This window comes from Myxine glutinosa (assembly GCF_964187855.1).
Source record: "Myxine glutinosa chromosome 12 unlocalized genomic scaffold, kmMyxGlut1.1 SUPER_12_unloc_2, whole genome shotgun sequence".
NCBI lineage: Eukaryota > Metazoa > Chordata > Myxini > Myxiniformes > Myxinidae > Myxine > Myxine glutinosa.
The window spans coordinates 671,796-688,616 of NW_027616356.1; the positions used below are offsets into that span (position 1 = coordinate 671,796).

At 45.9% G+C, this 16,821-nt stretch overlaps 1 protein-coding gene across 3 annotated transcripts in view; it reads left to right on the forward strand.

Annotated features, from left to right (window-relative positions):
• The window catches only part of LOC137437914 (transcription cofactor vestigial-like protein 4), a 41,256-nt gene that overhangs the window by 15,934 nt on the left and 8,501 nt on the right, over positions 1 to 16,821 (forward strand). For all 3 annotated transcript variants that reach the window (XM_068132646.2, XM_068132647.2, XM_068132648.2), the window contains exon 3: positions 13,654 to 13,801. In XM_068132646.2, the coding sequence (XP_067988747.2) occupies positions 13,654 to 13,801 (148 nt within the window). The remainder of the gene's footprint in view (positions 1 to 13,653; positions 13,802 to 16,821) is intronic.

Sequence of the window (16,821 nt, forward strand, 5' to 3'; positions counted from 1 at the left end):
CAAAAAGTTGTCATCTTCCCTTCCCACGTGTGTCTAAAACTGCTATCCCTTTGCACCCTTTTTAATGTTTTCTCCCTGTGCAATCTGTCTTTTATGTTCTTAAAGGTTACCCGGCAGGCCGTTGGCACAGGTTTGCGTGAAAAACGCTGCCATCACGGACAGCGTGCCATACGAAGTGGGTGAAAGGTCAGAGGGGGATGCTCCACGCACGGACTGGACCCTGAGCCAATGACAGCCGAGCGGGGAGAGGCTAGTGGCATCATGGCTATGGGTGGGGGCAAATCCGATAAAAGAGCGAGATGCGAACCGAGGGGGAAGAGATGCAGGGAGACCATGCTGGGAAGCTTGCATGTGAACTTCAAGGGTTTTTTTTGGTGGCACGTTACACATCGGGCTGTAGTCTCCTGATATGCCACAAGCCATGCCCCGCCCCCCTCATGCCAGATCTGTGCTTACAGCACAAACTGTTTCGCACAAGGCCTTAACTCCACTTGGAACTCGGTGTGCACTGCCGGATGCAACCCTGGTATTTCAATCTCGTCAATTTATTCGGATCTTTACTCCTGTGGTGCGAATGCAGCCCATTAAGTGTCTAGGCAATTAACTACTTAAAGTGTACCGAGCAACCCTCTCTTTGACTGGATTTGCGTTGAGTAGGGGTATATACGTATTTAGGTTAAAATGAGCAGCTCTGCGTGATCTCTCGATTTCCAGTGTTTTTGCATTTTCCTTTTCAACCTACAAAAGACAAGCTGATTTGAAGGTTTTCAAGTTCAGTGATCAAAACTTTGAGCTCCACGTATGGGCAGGTGAGGGGTGTTTGACAAAAACCCTCGTAATGGCCACCAGAGATGCATTTAAATCCTTCGAATTTCAGGATATTTTTGAAAAATATAAAAAAGACAGGAAGAGAGGGGGGGAAGGGGCCAAATATTTATCTCTCTGAAGTTTGACCAAGTTTTTTTTCCATGAACCAAACCTTGAGTGGCTAATTGGATGGAAATGAGTGGGTGATGAGAGTTGCACCATTGGAAAGAGCATGAAAAACTGAGTCGATTCAGCCTAACTTAGTTTTTTCTTTGTTTTTGAAATTTCCATTCCTGAGGGCTCACATTAAGAAGTTAAGAATCTACCGATTGTTTGTTTACGTGAGGGTGCGTACGGGTTTTATTACTGCCCAGATTGTAATGCTTCTTTGTATTTTCGGCATTATTGTTGTTTAATACACATTCCAAATCCACTTGGTCTCGGGGTGATTCAAATGTCCCGATCGCAAGTATATTGGCTAGTACATGCAGTTTTGGTTTGGATAATTAACACCCAATACGAAAGGTGCTCCACGTCCGGTGCGGTGTCCTCTCTAACCACAATTTGGTTGCCAGGCATGAGTGAGTATCAGCACATCGATTGTCCAGCTCAGATGTTCCACCGACGTACAGTAGCATCGCAAACAGGCCTGTGACCCTGCTTGACACATCAAAACCGGTTGGTTGGCTCATCGTCCAGGCTCTGTCTGGCGCGGACCGCTCGAGCGTTGGCACGAACACCGGCCTCGCTGCACGGTCCGTCCCACGCCCCACAGCACAGCACTCCCACGCAGGCACCAGGAGAGGATGATTGTCGGTGCCCCACCGTCTTTCCAACATCCACCAAGCAAAACTCCAAACGGGAACGAAAGGCAAAAAGGGAAGAGGTCCAAACGGAAGAGAAGGTGAGAAAGGTCCGGGCAGGATGAGTCCAAGAACGAGAAGCTACAAGATGTCGGCCAGCGAGTGGTTTTACTGCCTGTCCTATCACGTCAGCTCTCTTCCCCTTCACGTCAGCTACCTCCAACCAGTGCGTCGTTTCCTTGTGACCTTTCGCGCCTCCCACACGTCCTGGTGTTTTTCCTCCAATGAGCACGTCGCTAGTTGGTCGTGCTTTGCGCCCTTCACACTAATTGGCCGAGCGTCTCGCGCCTTTGGTGTTACGTCATCGTGTCACGTCATTGTGGCACGTCCTTCATCTTCCCCACTCTCCAATCAGCGACCTGCTTCCAACTCGCCCCTCCCCCCTGTCAATCACGAGTTCTCCTGGGTGTGGCTCTCAGCCTGCCTGTTCGATGTTTGCTCATCATACCGGCGTTGTGTGCGGCCGCTCCCAGTCTGTTCGTCCCTAAGTCATTGTGGCTGCGGAGGAATTTAATTAATGTGTTGCTCTATTGGGCCTAGCTAATGTATGTGATGTGTTGTCATAAGGGACACCGGAATGATCACAGAGGGGACGACACACTGGGGAATTAGCATAAACCCTAGAACTACTTAACATGCCTTCTTCCTCGTAATGGGGACGAAGTTACACCTGAATCCGACAAACCGGGCTAGACAGGTCCTTGACTTACGTACATGGAGATGATTCTTCTTCGTGACATCGGAGCACCTACCTATGCAGATCTACCTAAATCTATATATCCCTCTACCCCACCGACATAACAATATGTAATCAATAGTGTATTTTGGCTATTCTTTCAGTTGTACAATTTGTGTCTTTACTATCTTTTATAATTAAGAGCTTGAAGAGTGAAAGCCTCTCTGCTTCTCTGTCTTTCTCTGCCTCTCTTTTTCTCCTCCTCTTTCTCTGCCCCTCCCTCTTTCTCTGCCCCATCTCTCTCTCTTTCTCTGCCCCATCTCTCTCTTTCTCTGCCCTCTCTCTCTTTATCTGCCCCTCTCTCTTTCTCTGCCCCCTCTCTCTTTCTCTGCCCCGCTCTCTCTTTCTCTGCCCCCTCTCTCTTTCTCTGCCCCTCTCTCTCTTTCTCTGCCCTCTCTCTCTTTCTCTGCCCTCTCTCTCTTTCTCTGCCCTGTCTCTCTTTCTCTGCCCCATCTCTCTCTCTTTCTCTGCCCCATCTCTCTCTCTTTCTCTGCCCCATCTCTCTCTCTTTCTCTGCCCCATCTCTCTCTCTTTCTCTGCCCCATCTCTCTCTTTCTCTGCCCTCTCTCTCTTTCTCTGCCCCAATCTCTCTCTCTTTCTCTGCCCCATCTCTCTCTTTCTCTGCCCTCTCTCTCTTTCTCTGCCCTCTCTCTCTTTCTCTGACCCTCTCTCTCCTTGTCCTCCCCCACTCTCTCTTTCTCTGCCCCTCTCTCTTTCTCCTCCCCCAATCTCTCTTTCTCTGCCCCTCTCTCTCTCTCTCTGCCCCCCCCCCTCTCTCTCTCTTTCTCTGCCCCATCTCTCTCTTTCTCTGCCCCTCTCTCTTTCTCTGCCCCTCTCTCTCTCTCTCTCTCTTTCTCTGCCCCTCTCTCTCTTTCTCTTCCCCTGCTCTCTCTTTCTCTTCCCCTGCTCTCTCTTTCTCTGCCCCTCGTTTTCCTGCCCCTCTCTCTTTCTCTGCTCCTTTCTTTCTCTGCCTCTCTCTCTCTTTCTCTGCCCCCTCTCTCTCTCTTTCTCTGCCCCTCTCTCTCTTTCTCTGCCCTTCTCACTCTTTCTCTGCTCCTCTCTCTGTTTCTCTTCCCCCGCTCTCTCTTTCTCTGCCCCCCTCTCTCTCTTTCTCTGCCCTCTCTCTCTTTCTCCTCTCTCTTTTTCTCTGCCACTCTCTCTCTTTTCTCTGCTCCTCTCTCTCTTTTTCTTCCCCCGCTCTCTGTTTCTCTTCCCCCGCTCTCTCTTTCTCTGCCCCCTCTCTCTCTCTTTCTCTGCCCCATCTCTCTCTCTTTCTCTGCCCCATCTCTCTGTCTTTCTCTGCCCCATCTCTCTCTCTCTCTTTCTCTGCCCCTCTCTCTTTCTCTGCTCCTCTCTCTCTTTCTCTTCTCCTCTCTCTCTTTCTCTGCCCTCTCTCTCTTTCTCTGCCCCCTCTCTCTTTCTCTGCCTCTCTCTCTCTTTTCTCTGCTCCTCTCTCTCTTTTTCTTCCCCCGCTCTCTGTTTCTCTTCCCCCGCTCTCTCTTTCTCTGCCCCCTCTCTCTCTCTTTCTCTGCCCCATCTCTCTCTCTTTCTCTGCCCCATCTCTCTGTCTTTCTCTGCCCCATCTCTCTCTCTCTCTTTCTCTGCCCCTCTCTCTTTCTCTGCTCCTCTCTCTCTTTCTCTTCTCCTCTCTCTCTTTCTCTGCCCTCTCTCTCTTTCTCTGCCCCCTCTCTCTTTCTCTGCCTCTCTCTCTCTTTTCTCTGCTCCTCTCTCTCTTTTTCTTCCCCCGCTCTCTGTTTCTCTTCCCCCGCTCTCTCTTTCTCTGCCCCCTCTCTCTCTCTTTCTCTGCCCCATCTCTCTCTCTTTCTCTGCCCCATCTCTCTGTCTTTCTCTGCCCCATCTCTCTCTCTCTTTCTCTGCCCCTCTCTCTTTCTCTGCTCCTCTCTCTCTTTCTCTTCTCCTCTCTCTCTTTCTCTGCCACTCTCTCTCTTTTCTCTGCTCCTCTCTCTCTTTTTCTTCCCCCGCTCTCTGTTTCTCTTCCCCCGCTCTCTCTTTCTCTGCCCCCTCTCTCTCTCTTTCTCTGCCCCATCTCTCTCTCTTTCTCTGCCCCATCTCTCTGTCTTTCTCTGCCCCATCTCTCTCTCTCTCTTTCTCTGCCCCTCTCTCTTTCTCTGCTCCTCTCTCTCTTTCTCTTCTCCTCTCTCTCTTTCTCTGCCCTCTCTCTCTTTCTCTGCCCCCTCTCTCTTTCTCCGCCCCTCTCTCTCTTTCTCCTCCCCCGCTCTCTCTTTCTCTGCCCCCCTCTCTCTCTCTTCTCACTTTCTCTGCCCCTCCCTCTCTTTCTCTGCCCCCTCTCTCTCTCTCTGTCTCTCTCTCTCTCTTTCTCTGCCCCTCTCTCTCTTTCTCTGCTCCTCTCTCTCTCTCTTTCTCTGCCCTCTCTCTCTTTCTCTCTTCCTCTCCCTTTCTCTGCCCCTCTCTCCCTTTCTCTGCCGCTCCTCTCTTTCTCTGCCACCCCTCTCTTTCTCTCCCTCCTCTCTCTCTCTCTGCCTCATCTCTCTCTCTCTGACTCTCCTCTCTCTCTCTGCCTTGGGTTCCCTGCATTATCTCTGCCTCGCTTTCTCTGCACTTTCTCTGCCGTGTTCCTTTTCTCCAGCTGTTTTCTTATCCTCACACTTTTTGGAATTCTTTCCAAGGGTCAGAGGTTATGTTACCATAGTATTATTGCCTGATATGGTAAAAGAGAAACAGTTTACTGGGAACCTTGTGCGCTTTGGCCCATTGCATACTTCCAAAGAAGGCTGCGGATGGAAGTCCCGAGGAGAGATTGTAATTCTCGGTTCTTCGATGTGAATGTTCCATTACACAAAGCTCCCCTCGTGAAGTGTTATTATATCAAAACCCCTTGGTGTGGATTGAAAAAAGGTATTCAGCCATTGTTCTTTAGTAATTCTAAGAATGCAGGTTTGACTCTGTCATGCTTTGTGAAACACCTAACATTAGTTATATTTACTAATCCTTTATTGACTTAAATTATTCCCACTCTCTGTTGAGGTTGGCCGGAGCAAATTTTTATCCCAGGTCTTCCACAGACTGCATCGTGTTGCATGTAAAACACCAGTTTGACAGTGTTTAGCGTGTTGGAGATTTGGATCCAAGCTATATGGTTCAAAGGGGAGTGTACATACTTTTAGGCTATGTATGTATGTATTGAATGTATAAATAGGTTCAGTAAACAGCAGTGTGCAAAAGTTTGGCCTATTTTCACGTGTGTGGTGCTATTCCTCATTAAATAGGCTATGAGCCAAGGGGGTTGGTCGGTACCATACAGATGGAGTAAGGCTCATTGTGATTTTTAGCAAGATATATGTCCCTAGATATGAAAAAAAAGTGATAGCAGTGTATAACTCTCGGCCATCTCTGTGTTATCACCCGAAATATTATTATACGCCTGCTTCGCTTCACCAAAAAATGTGATATTTGCTAAAATTGGAATAAATATGTTTTTAAGGACCACAGAGTGCCGAGATCGAGATCGAGATCGTATTTGTTCGAGAGATCATGATAAACCTAGAGTGTGGAGCAGGTTTGCATGCATTGTGAAATATAATGTAGCTGATGTTACAAACCTACTTTAGGATACTAGCTAATACCAAAAATTACACTGAGATACCAAAAGTAGTAGACGAATAAACCTAAAATGTTCAAAAGCTATGTTTCGTTCCAAAATATCAAAATTAGGGGGTATGGTTGAACATATTTTGAACTTTGCCAAAATATGTGCCCCAAACAACCACCATATTACAAAGTAATGATATATTCCAATGCAGTGGTTCCTTGCAAAGATTTTGAGGGGTCAAATGTTACTCTGGGAGTTTTCATTTTTGAAATATTGACAAAAATGTACAATGTGAATTCTGAACTCGAAGCGATTTCGACCACTTTTTCACTAAATTTAACATATTTTTTGTCATTATATCAATATTTTGATAAATAACCCCCACAAATGTTCTATATTTCTATTACTATATTAGTTGGCATCCAGTATGCAAATTATTGGCACTCTGTGGTCCTTAAAAACATATTTATTCCAATTTTAGCAAATATCACATTTTTTGGCGAAGCGAAGCAGGCGTATAATAATGTTGCGGATATGAGGACTGTATTTTTTTGATTGTGTGCTTTATTATTATTATTATTGTTTATTCTGCGCCCCCTGCCTCCGGAGCTGTGTAAAGGTGAAAGGGCATCCCATAATTAGTCCACAAGCATACACGTCAGCCAATAATAGAATACCCCTGTTCGATAGTTATATCTTATTCTGTGTTTTAGGGTAAGGCTGTGTCTCCCATTAATTGAAGTACTCCATTGCACCAGTGAAAGAGAATAGATCCCCTTTCATTCCCATCCCCAAAATCTCCATTTCCTTTCACATCCCCTTTCGTCATTGCCAAGCCTCGATTGCCAATTACATCCCCTCCAAAACCACCATTGAACATGTGCTCGGGTCGGGGAAGAGGGGCTTGCCCGCCCGTCGTCATCAAGGGCGGAGCCAGAGGGTCGCGTGACCAACCAGGGCCGAGGTGAGCACACCGAGGGGCGTGTCCTGAAGGCCGGCGGCTTGATCGCCGGAGGCGCTATAAAGGCGCGCGCGCAAGAAGCGGGGGTGGTCGGTGGTGAGGAGTGAGTGGACCAAGAGAGAGAAAGAGTGGTTGGACCAAGAAAGAGAAAGAGTGGTTGGACCAAGAGAGAAAGAGTGGTTGGACAGGGAGACGTGCAAGAGTGTTGTTGAGTTGAGGGTTTGGACCAGACGAGTCAGACGAGTCCTGGCAAAGCAAGCGGCGGCCACAGCAGCAACAACACCCAACAGCCGCTTGGGGCCTGGACGGCGGTTTTGAGCAGGGCCGCGAAGGAACGGCGGCTGCTAAACGCGCCGATCGTGCTGCAGGACCCCCTTGGACCTTCCTCTCCCTCCAGCCATCCACCTCCTGCCTTTCCACCCTTCTTGTGTACGTGAGTTTGTTCTGTGTGTCTTGTCCCTGGGTATTTAATTAAGTCTGTATAAGCTAGTATTTGCACTGTGTCACCTGCGTCTTATGTGTTGTAAATAAACGTGACTGCTTTCTTTTTGCTTGTGTGTATAATAAATCCAATTACTCTTCTGTCCGTCTTCTCGTCTTATTCCTTTTCCTCTTTGCATTTCGTCGTTTTAGTCTTTTCCAGATTGGGCAGCTGCGGTGCGATACGGCCAAAGTTCTGGGTGAATCGGGTGAGTCGGGGAACAACTGTTCGGTCGCGGAGCCTTCGCTCGGCAAACAACATCCTAAACCGCGATCAGTAACAATAATATTTCGGGTGATAACACAGAGATGGCCGAGAGTTATACACTGCTATCACTTTTTTTTCATATCTAGGGACATATATCTTGCTAAAAATCACAATGAGCCTTACTCCATCTGGTACCGACCGGTCAATTTGGGGGGTCTGGCTCATAGCCTACAACATTTGTGGGAAGTTAGAAGTGTGCAATTTCGGAAGACAATAATTAAAGTTCCTGTGAAAGTCAATTTAATATCACAGTTAACTTCAAGTATATAAAATAAATTAGGAAACTAGAAACGTTTTATTTTTGCTTTACATATTATATCATCGTGTGCTCGTAATATCGATGTACCACAAAGAAAATACTTATGTAGGAAACAGTTTGTATACTTTTATAAAGTAAATAATAAATTATTGAAGTAATCAACACCAGTTAGATTCATGTGAATTACAAGAAAGCACAAGAAAAGTTGCAAATTATTGAATATATATAATTCATTTTCATCGGTTTGTTCCCTTGTTTGAAAGTCGATGAGTGGGTCCAGAATCGCGCCAAGGAAGCAACTTTCAACAGAAGAGCGTGTGAAGATCCGAACTCTGCGAGAAGAGGGCACGCGATGAAGGAAAAGAGCAGAAAAGCTGAAGATCTACAATGGTGTGAGGAACACGTTGGATTTCTGAAAGAAACTAGTTCTGTACAAGACAAGAAAAGGCCAGAAATACCCAGAAGAACCTTCCCCAAGGAAAGACAAGCACTTGAAGTTGCTCAGCGTACACGATAGAAGTTCAGGTCAGTAACTGACAAATTAAATGAAAGCAGGCCTGAACATTGACTTCTCGTCCAGCACTGTGCTAATATGGCTGATTGCAGCAGGTCTCCATGGCAGATGTGCAGCAAATAAACCACTGCTGACTCGCTGAGACCACAGAATAAGGCGAAAAGACTTGAATTTGCAAAGCAACACCAAGATTGGGGACTGAACAATAGAACTGGGTACTCTAGTCTGATGAATCGAATTTTAAACATTTTGCATCTGTAGCTGTTCTTTCCACATCGAGTTGGGTGATTCCAAGCCGTCTCATTTGCTTCGCCACAACCAACAAATATTAGGCTGTGAATATGCCGATAATTCTCGGTTTATACATCACGTGTTTCTCTCTAAATCAAATCACCGCACCAGGTGCATTGTGTGTTAGCTCATGCCAACTTGGAACTGACACAACATGCTGCAACCGCCGATGCGGTTCTGGAAGCCAACATGGCTACGTCGGCTGGTCGACTCTCTGCAGCTATAATTGACTGCCCACATGCAATGGCTACACAACAATTTTTTGTCCTCCAACAACTGACGACACCAACGATACTGCCGTACTACCACCCGCTAATGCCATCACTGATGCAGGTCCATGTCCAAACCTCAGATGGCAAGAGCAGATCGCCGCGATAGTCCATAACAAACTTTGTACCTACAAAGTGGGTGGCGGTGGATTGACTAACAATCACCAATGCATGGGCAATAACCCTGAACGCAGTGACAATTCAGACTGGTGTCAGTATCACCACCGATTCGCTGGTGTGGTACGGCAATGCCGCCCTCCATGCACTCAGCCTTTAAACGGGCAGGCCGGTTCCCAGTAGTGGCGCCAGCAACCATGGCCACCACCATTGGGTGGTTGTTTTATGTGACTGAGCGATCCGGATGAGATTTTGTGGAGCGAGCACTTGGGTTGGTCTTGTTCTGATTTTGTGGAGTGATGACATGGGTTGAGCTTGTTCTGATGTTGTGGAGCAAGGACGTGGGTTGGTCTTGATCTGATTTTGTGGAACGATGACGTCGGTTGAGCTTGTTCTGATGTTGTGGAGCGAGGACGTGGGTTGGTCTTGTTCTGATGTTGTGGAGTGAGGACGTGGGTTGAGCTTGTTCTGATGTTGTGGAGCGAGGACGTGGGTTGGTCTTATTCTGATGCTGTGGAGCAAGGACGTGGGTTGGTCTTGTTCTGATGTTGTGGAGTGAGGACGTGGGTTGAGCTTGTTCTGATGTTGTGGAGCGAGAATGTGGGTTGGTCTTGTTCTGATTTTGTGGAGCGATGACGTGGGTAGAGCTTGTTCTGATGTTGTGGAGCGAGGACATGAGTTAGTCTTGTTCTGATGTTGTGGAGCTAGGACTTGGGTTGGTCTTGTTCTGACTTTGTGCAGCGAGGACGTGGGTTGGTTTTGTTCTGATGTTGTCGAGCGAGGAAGTGGGTTGGTCTTGTTCTGATGTTGTGGAGCGAGGATGTGAGTTGGTCTTGTTCTGATTTTGTGGAGCGATGACATGGGTAGAGCTTGTTCTGATGTTGTGGAGCGAGGACATGCGTTAGTCTTGTTCTGATGTTGTGGAGCTAGGACTTGCGTTGGTCTTGTTCTGACTTTGTGGAGTGAGGATGTGGGTTGGTCTTGTTCTGATTTTGTGGAGCGATGACGTGGGTAGCGCTTGTTCTGATGTTGTGGAGCGAGGACATGGGTTAGTCTTGTTCTGATGTTGTGGAGCTAGGACTTGCGTTGGTCTTGTTCTGACTTTGTGGAGTGAGGACGTGGGTTGGTCTTGTTCTGATGTTGTCGAGCGAGGAAGTGGGTTGGTCTTGTTCTGATGTTGTGGAGCGAGGACGTGGTTTGGTCTTGTTCTGATTTTGTGGAGCGGAGACGTGGGTTGGTCTTGTTCCGATTTTGTGGAGCGAGGACGTGGGTTTTGCTTGTTCTGACTTTCTGGAGTGAGGATGTGGGTTTGGTCTTGTTCTGATGTTGTGGAGTGGGTATGTGGGTTGGTCTTGTTCTGATTTTGTGGAGCGAGGAAGTGGGTTGGTCTTGTTCCGATTTTGTGTAGCGAGGAAGTGGGTTGATCTTGTTTTGATGTTGTGGAACGAGGACGTGGGTTGGTCTTGTTCTAACTTTGTGGAGCGGGGACGTGGGTTGGTCTTGTTCCAATTTTGTGGAGTGGGGACGTGGGTTCGTCTTGTTCTGACTTTGTGGAGGGAGGACATGGGTTGGGCTTGTTCTGATGTTGTGGAGCGAGGAAGTGGGTTGATCTTGTTCTGATGTTGTGGAGCGAGGACATGGTTTGGTCTTGTTCTGACTTTGTGGAGGGAGGACATGAGTTGGGCTTGTTCTGATGTTGTGGAGCGAGGACATTGGTTGGTCTTGGTCTGATTTGGCAGAGCGAGAGCATGGGTTGGTCCTGAGTGTGGATTTTTCTTGGGCTACGGGTTGGCAGATGGAGTTCCAGTCATTATTCTCTGTTTTCAGATGTGAAATGAAACCTTTATTGCGAATGTTTATTGTGAACTGATGTCAGTCAATATGTGGGTTGTGATGCATTATAAAAGCACCTATTATAATAATAGTTGATAAAGGAGCACAATGTAATGAAATAATCAAATTGTGCCCATTGTGGCTTCCTCCCACACCCTCCATTTTCTTGGCTCTGAGAGTGTCCAGAGATGATACATGTGATCACAATGAAGTGCCATCTTCTTCAGCTGTGATCTCGAGAGCGTTTGGAGATTATTATACATATCACCTTGGTCAGGAATTCCTGTCGAAGATGGCAGCTTTCACACAGAGGGAGGGTGCGAGCCCCACCTGTTCATCCAATTCGCTGCTAAGAAGGGTTTCTCTCGACACAAAGCACCTCCTGTTCCTAACTGTGCCTTGCGCAGCTGAACCTCTCCCCTCAGCCCTCCCTTACTAACCGCGAGCCTTCAGCAACAGCCTCGCACCGCATTCACTACTGCCTGTGAATCGTCGCCTTTTTGAGGTTTTGAACCGCATGGTTTTTCTTTTTCCGCAGGCTGGAACTGAGTTAGCTGAACACACAAAACTTGTGTGTGCTCAGGTTGTTTAGCTTTGAGAAACTGTTGTCAGATGCGAGTTTAACCCAAAGTTTCAGATTGGTGAACGAAAAGCCTTTTCTCCAGGGATGTGAAACTTGAGTTGTCGTGGAATCAAATAAACAAAGAAAAATACTCGTACAAACTATGCTAGTTTATCATGAATGAGAAATGTACTGTTTGGAATGTTTTTTTTTGCCTAAATTACATTATTTAGAGAAACACACGATCAAATGCCGCGATTGGTAATTCTGAATCTTTGTGAGGGTTAGGATTGAGGTTAACAACTTGTGTTAGTGTGTTACCTCTGCCACCGAAGGTGGACGGAGGTTATATTTTCAGGTTATATTTGCTTATCTGTCTGTGAGCAGGATATCTCAAAAAAGTTGTGGACGGATTCTAACGAAACTTGGTGGACAGGTTGGGTGTGTGACAAGGACGAATTGATTCAATTTTGGTGAAAATCCGGATCCGAGGGTTTATTAATTTTTAAAGTGATTCTTGATCGCCATTCAGAGATGGAGCCAAAAACGATATATAGCACGATATTTCAAAATGTTGTGGATGGATTATGACAAAACTTTGTTGATGAGTTGGGTAAGTGACCAGAACAAGCCGATTAGATAATGGTTCCAGTCTGGATTGAGATCAGGAATACAAAACGTAAACTCTCAAGCCTGGTGGAGGTATGCTCTCCACCAAGTGCCATTCCAGTTACCTCCGCCACCAAAGGTGTATGGAGGTTATGTTTTCACCCCTGTCTGTCTGTTTGGCCGTTTGTGAACAAAATATCTCAAAAAGTTGTGGACGGATTCGTACGAAAATTGGCAGAGATGTAGCATATGTGACGAGGACGAAATGATTCGATTTTGGTGAAGATCCGGATTCGGATCCGGCTACTCGAATTTATTTTCGAGTCGAGTCGTGCTTCACCATTGGGAGATAGGGCCAAAAACGATACATAGCAGGATATCTCAAAAAGTTATGAATGGATTTGGACGAAACTTGGTGGACCGGTTGGGTGTCTGACAAGGACAAATAGATTCGATTTTGGTAAAGATCCGGATTCAGATCCGGCTACTAGAATTTTAAAAGTGATTCTTCACCATTGGGTGATAAGGCCAAAAACGACATATAGGAGGATATCTCAAAAAGTTATGGACGGATTTGGACAAAACCTGGTGGACCGGTTGGGTGTCTGACAAGGAAGAATTGATTCAATTTTGGTGGAGATCTGAATGTGGATTCGGATACGAGAGTTATTTAATTTTTTTAAGTGATTCTTAACCATTTTGAGATTGGGCGAAAAGCGATACGTAGTATGATATTTTTAAAAGTTGTGGGCGTGTTATCACTAAACTTGGGGGAGGAGATGGTTAGGTGACAAGGACAAGCCAATTCGATTTTGGTTCAGGTCCGAATCCAGATCCGGCCTATCATTGGGATACAAAACATAAACTGTTCAGCCTGGCGGAGGCATGCGCTCTACCGAGTGATGTTCTCGTTTCTGACTGGGTTAGTGTAATGAGAATTTGTTAAAATATCAGGTGTTTATTTAATTTGGGTCTTGCGAAAGAGCAAATGACAAATCAACATGGGTAAAGCAAATCAGGAACTAACTGAGGATATATTATAACCACCTTTAGAGGCCATTTTTCCCCGCAAGCGGGGGTTGGCCTTTTTCGGGAACCGTGGTTGTTGTTGTTTTTTCGGTCCCCTTTTTGAAGCAATGTTTTACGGCCGGATGCCCTTCCTGACGCCAACCCTTTTTGCCGCTGTATTGAGGATATATTGAGAGATGATAATGAGTATAGCTTTGAAGGAGTGTATATAAGTGAGGCGCAAGCCAATTTAAAATGGTAGAAAACAGGGCTACAAGGAAATGAAGATGGAGTGATAAAAGATGGGATTTGGGAAAGAAAGACCTTTTTGTCTAAGCAGAGCCAGAGGGTACAATTGTAGTACGATGATTTACAAAGAGGATGATTCATGAATGCTCATACACAATTGTACATCTCTGTACAAGATGGCAGGACATGAGGAAACCTCACATGATCATACCCTAAACCCCTCCCTCCCAACTCTCTTTCCCCAATCTACCCTCAGGCGTTCTCTTCCCCCCGAGGAGTTTATGCATGAAATATACCGGCCTATGAGCAAACACCCGTGCTATGCCGTGCCTATGCCCATTGGCTGCCATGAGGGGCCCGACAGCCCCACACGTCTGCTCAACAACTCACAGCTTCAGCAACAAGTAAGTTGATATATTGATGAACCGATGAGAAAAGCGTATTTAAATCTCGAACATACAATGAAATGTCTTGTGTCATGAAAAGGAAGTGAAATGACAACTCGCTGACGTTGTTTGGTCGTGTAGTGTGGTGGAAATTCTCGAATGTGGTCCCTCCAATGTCCACAAGCCATCTCGAGGTTGTGCCCGTTGAGTCGGCTTTTGGGCCTAGTTTTCACCACAGCAGATGGTGTAACCCATCTTTTGTTCAGGCTGTTGGTTTGTGCAAATGGTGTCTGTCCAAGGATATTTCTCTGGCACGCAACGACATTCATGGATTGGACAGCATTATGTCACCATGACAAAGTAAAGTCCTCAGATGTGTCCATTTTCTGGTCCATCTCAAATACCCACGTGGTATATCAGAAACCTTTTTAAAAGCTCCACTTTACCTGGGAAGAAGCTACCTTTTGATGCTAAACGACAGACAACCCCAGCCTTGTCCCTCCGTGCTAATCCATAATCTAAGCAAATGTGAATTCATCATTTAGATTTTAGACCATAAATTACCGTTTCAAACTTGCGCTGTTCTGTGATTGACTCGTCAAAGTTCCATCCGTAAAGATCCTTGGCCAGAGTTGGTCTCCCCTTCAACGACGGATGGTGTGTTCTTCACCGCGAGTTCATGTTTTCGATTCCTCAATCTCCGGTGGCATTCGGTTCTTCTTCATGCGATATCATCAGATATTAGATTGATCGGCAAAAACAACCATCTGTGGAGCTGTTTGCTCCACATGAGGACATCTCGTGCTTCACACCAACCTCATGATTACACACCTTCCACTGTCCAAACAGTTGCTTCTGACATCGATGGTATTTGTTTTGTATTTTATCTTCATCGTTCCTTGTTCCCTTGCTTATTGTATCCAATCCTCACGTAAATGCCAACAATGGATGGAAGCCCTCAATCTCAGACATGAGCTCAGGGCCGTCTCTCTGGACATATCTCGAGCATTTGATACAGTCGAGCACCCCACCTTGATCTCCAAACTCTCTGCGTATGTTATTCAAGGCCACTTCCTCTCATGGATCACTGACTTCCTCCACTCCCATTGTCAGCATGTACCTCTCAACTTGTTCCTCTAATCTCCTCTCCCTGTCAAGGCTGGAGTGGACCCAAAGCAGTGTCTTGAGCCCAGTCTTGTTCCTCATCTTCATCAATAATCTTTCTGATTCCTTGGAAAATCCTGCTCATCTCTTGCCGATTATTTGCTAATGCCGTATCATCTCTCATGCTTCAGACAGACAGCCTCTTCCCTCTCTGCAGACTATGATAGAATGAGGAGCTGGTCCAACACTTGGAATATGTCTTTCAATCTCAAACAAATCCCACACACTTACTCTGTCTCTTCGAAAGGACCGTCTTGCAAACCCTCCCATCTACTTCCTAAACAAAGCACTTAGAGAGGTTAAGTCCTTCAAACTTTTAGGCTTCACATCAGCCATGATCTTTCTTTGGCAGATCTTATTTCCAAGATGGCCTCCAAAGCCAGCCGCCAACGGGGCATCCTTCATTGTGCAAGATCTTTCCTTGGCCAATCTGACCTTTTGACAATTACAAGGCCTTCATTCACAGTTGATGGAGTACTGCTATCCCCTTTGGACTGGTGTCGCCATCACACCTTGCCCTTCTTGACGCCATAGAAAGCAAGGCCCTCAAAATCATTGGAATATCTCGCAATGAAGCCGAGTGACTCGGCCTGTCACTCACGTATCACAGACATTTTGGTGGCCTCTCTGTATTCTATCGCATCCTTTTTGGTGTTGCAGCCTCTGCCCACTCTTCACTCTGTCCTTCCCATGTTTCTGCAGGGCGCACATGGTCTGACAATAACCTGCCTCTTGTTAAATTTCCAAAATCCAGGATCGCTCCTTACCTCCACTCAATTGTTCCTCTTTTCTCTCACCTGTGGAACCAACTTCCCCAGTCTGATCAGTCCCATTCTTCCCTTCAGGGATTCAAAACAGCTGTTCACCACTACCTCAGGTCATTTCCCATCCCTACTCCTGATCTCTTCTACTCCCAAATGACCTGATTGCAAACCACTCCCCTTTTCCAGTTTATTACCCTCGCCAGAGGAGAGTGCATTGCATTTGAGTCCGTTTGTCTGTCTGTCTGTGTTTGTCTATCTGTCTGTCTCTGTTTGTTACTTGGCAAAAATTTTTTCACAAGTATGTTGGTCACTCCAGTTTGTGTGTGTGTTTGTCTGTCTGCTCACTTATACTTGCCTACAGGTCACAATTTTAAACCGATCTTCACGAAACTTCACCAAATGGTAGAGTTTGTGGTCCGACAATATTCTATATATTTTTGAGGTCAAAAGGTCAACATAGGCCAAAGGTCAACCACTTTTTTTTCAGATTTCTAAGATCCTCAATTTTCATCTGAGTGACTTGAACTCTGAATAGGATTTTCATATCAGCTAACTGAATTCAAACACCATCTATTTTTGATGTCAACATCGACCAAAAGGTCAACATAGGCCTAAGGTCAACCACTTTTTTCAAATTTCTAAAATCTTCAATTTCCATCCGATTTAATTGAAATCTGAATAGGATTTGCATGTTGGCTTACTGAAACCAACCACCAACTATTTTTGAGGTCAACATATGCCAAAAGGTCAACATAGGCCAAATTTATAAAATTGCCAATTTTCATTCGATTAACTTAAAATTTGAAGACAATTTGCATATCAGGTCACTGAATTCAACCACCAATTATTTTTGAGGTCAAAAGGATGCTCTGGGTGCCAGTTTACTTTGTTCTCTTTTCCCAAGTGTCGCTCTATGAATGATTTTTAATTTGTTTGTTTGTCCGCACAGAATAAATATGATTTTCTCTGCAACAGTTGCTCCGATTGACAGAAAATTTTCACCACAGGTGCACCTTCTCCTGTAGAATTGTTAATGCTAATTATGACATCATAGGTCACGTGGTACAGGTGCCATCTTGGAAAAACCGAAAAAATTTGCACCTTTATATC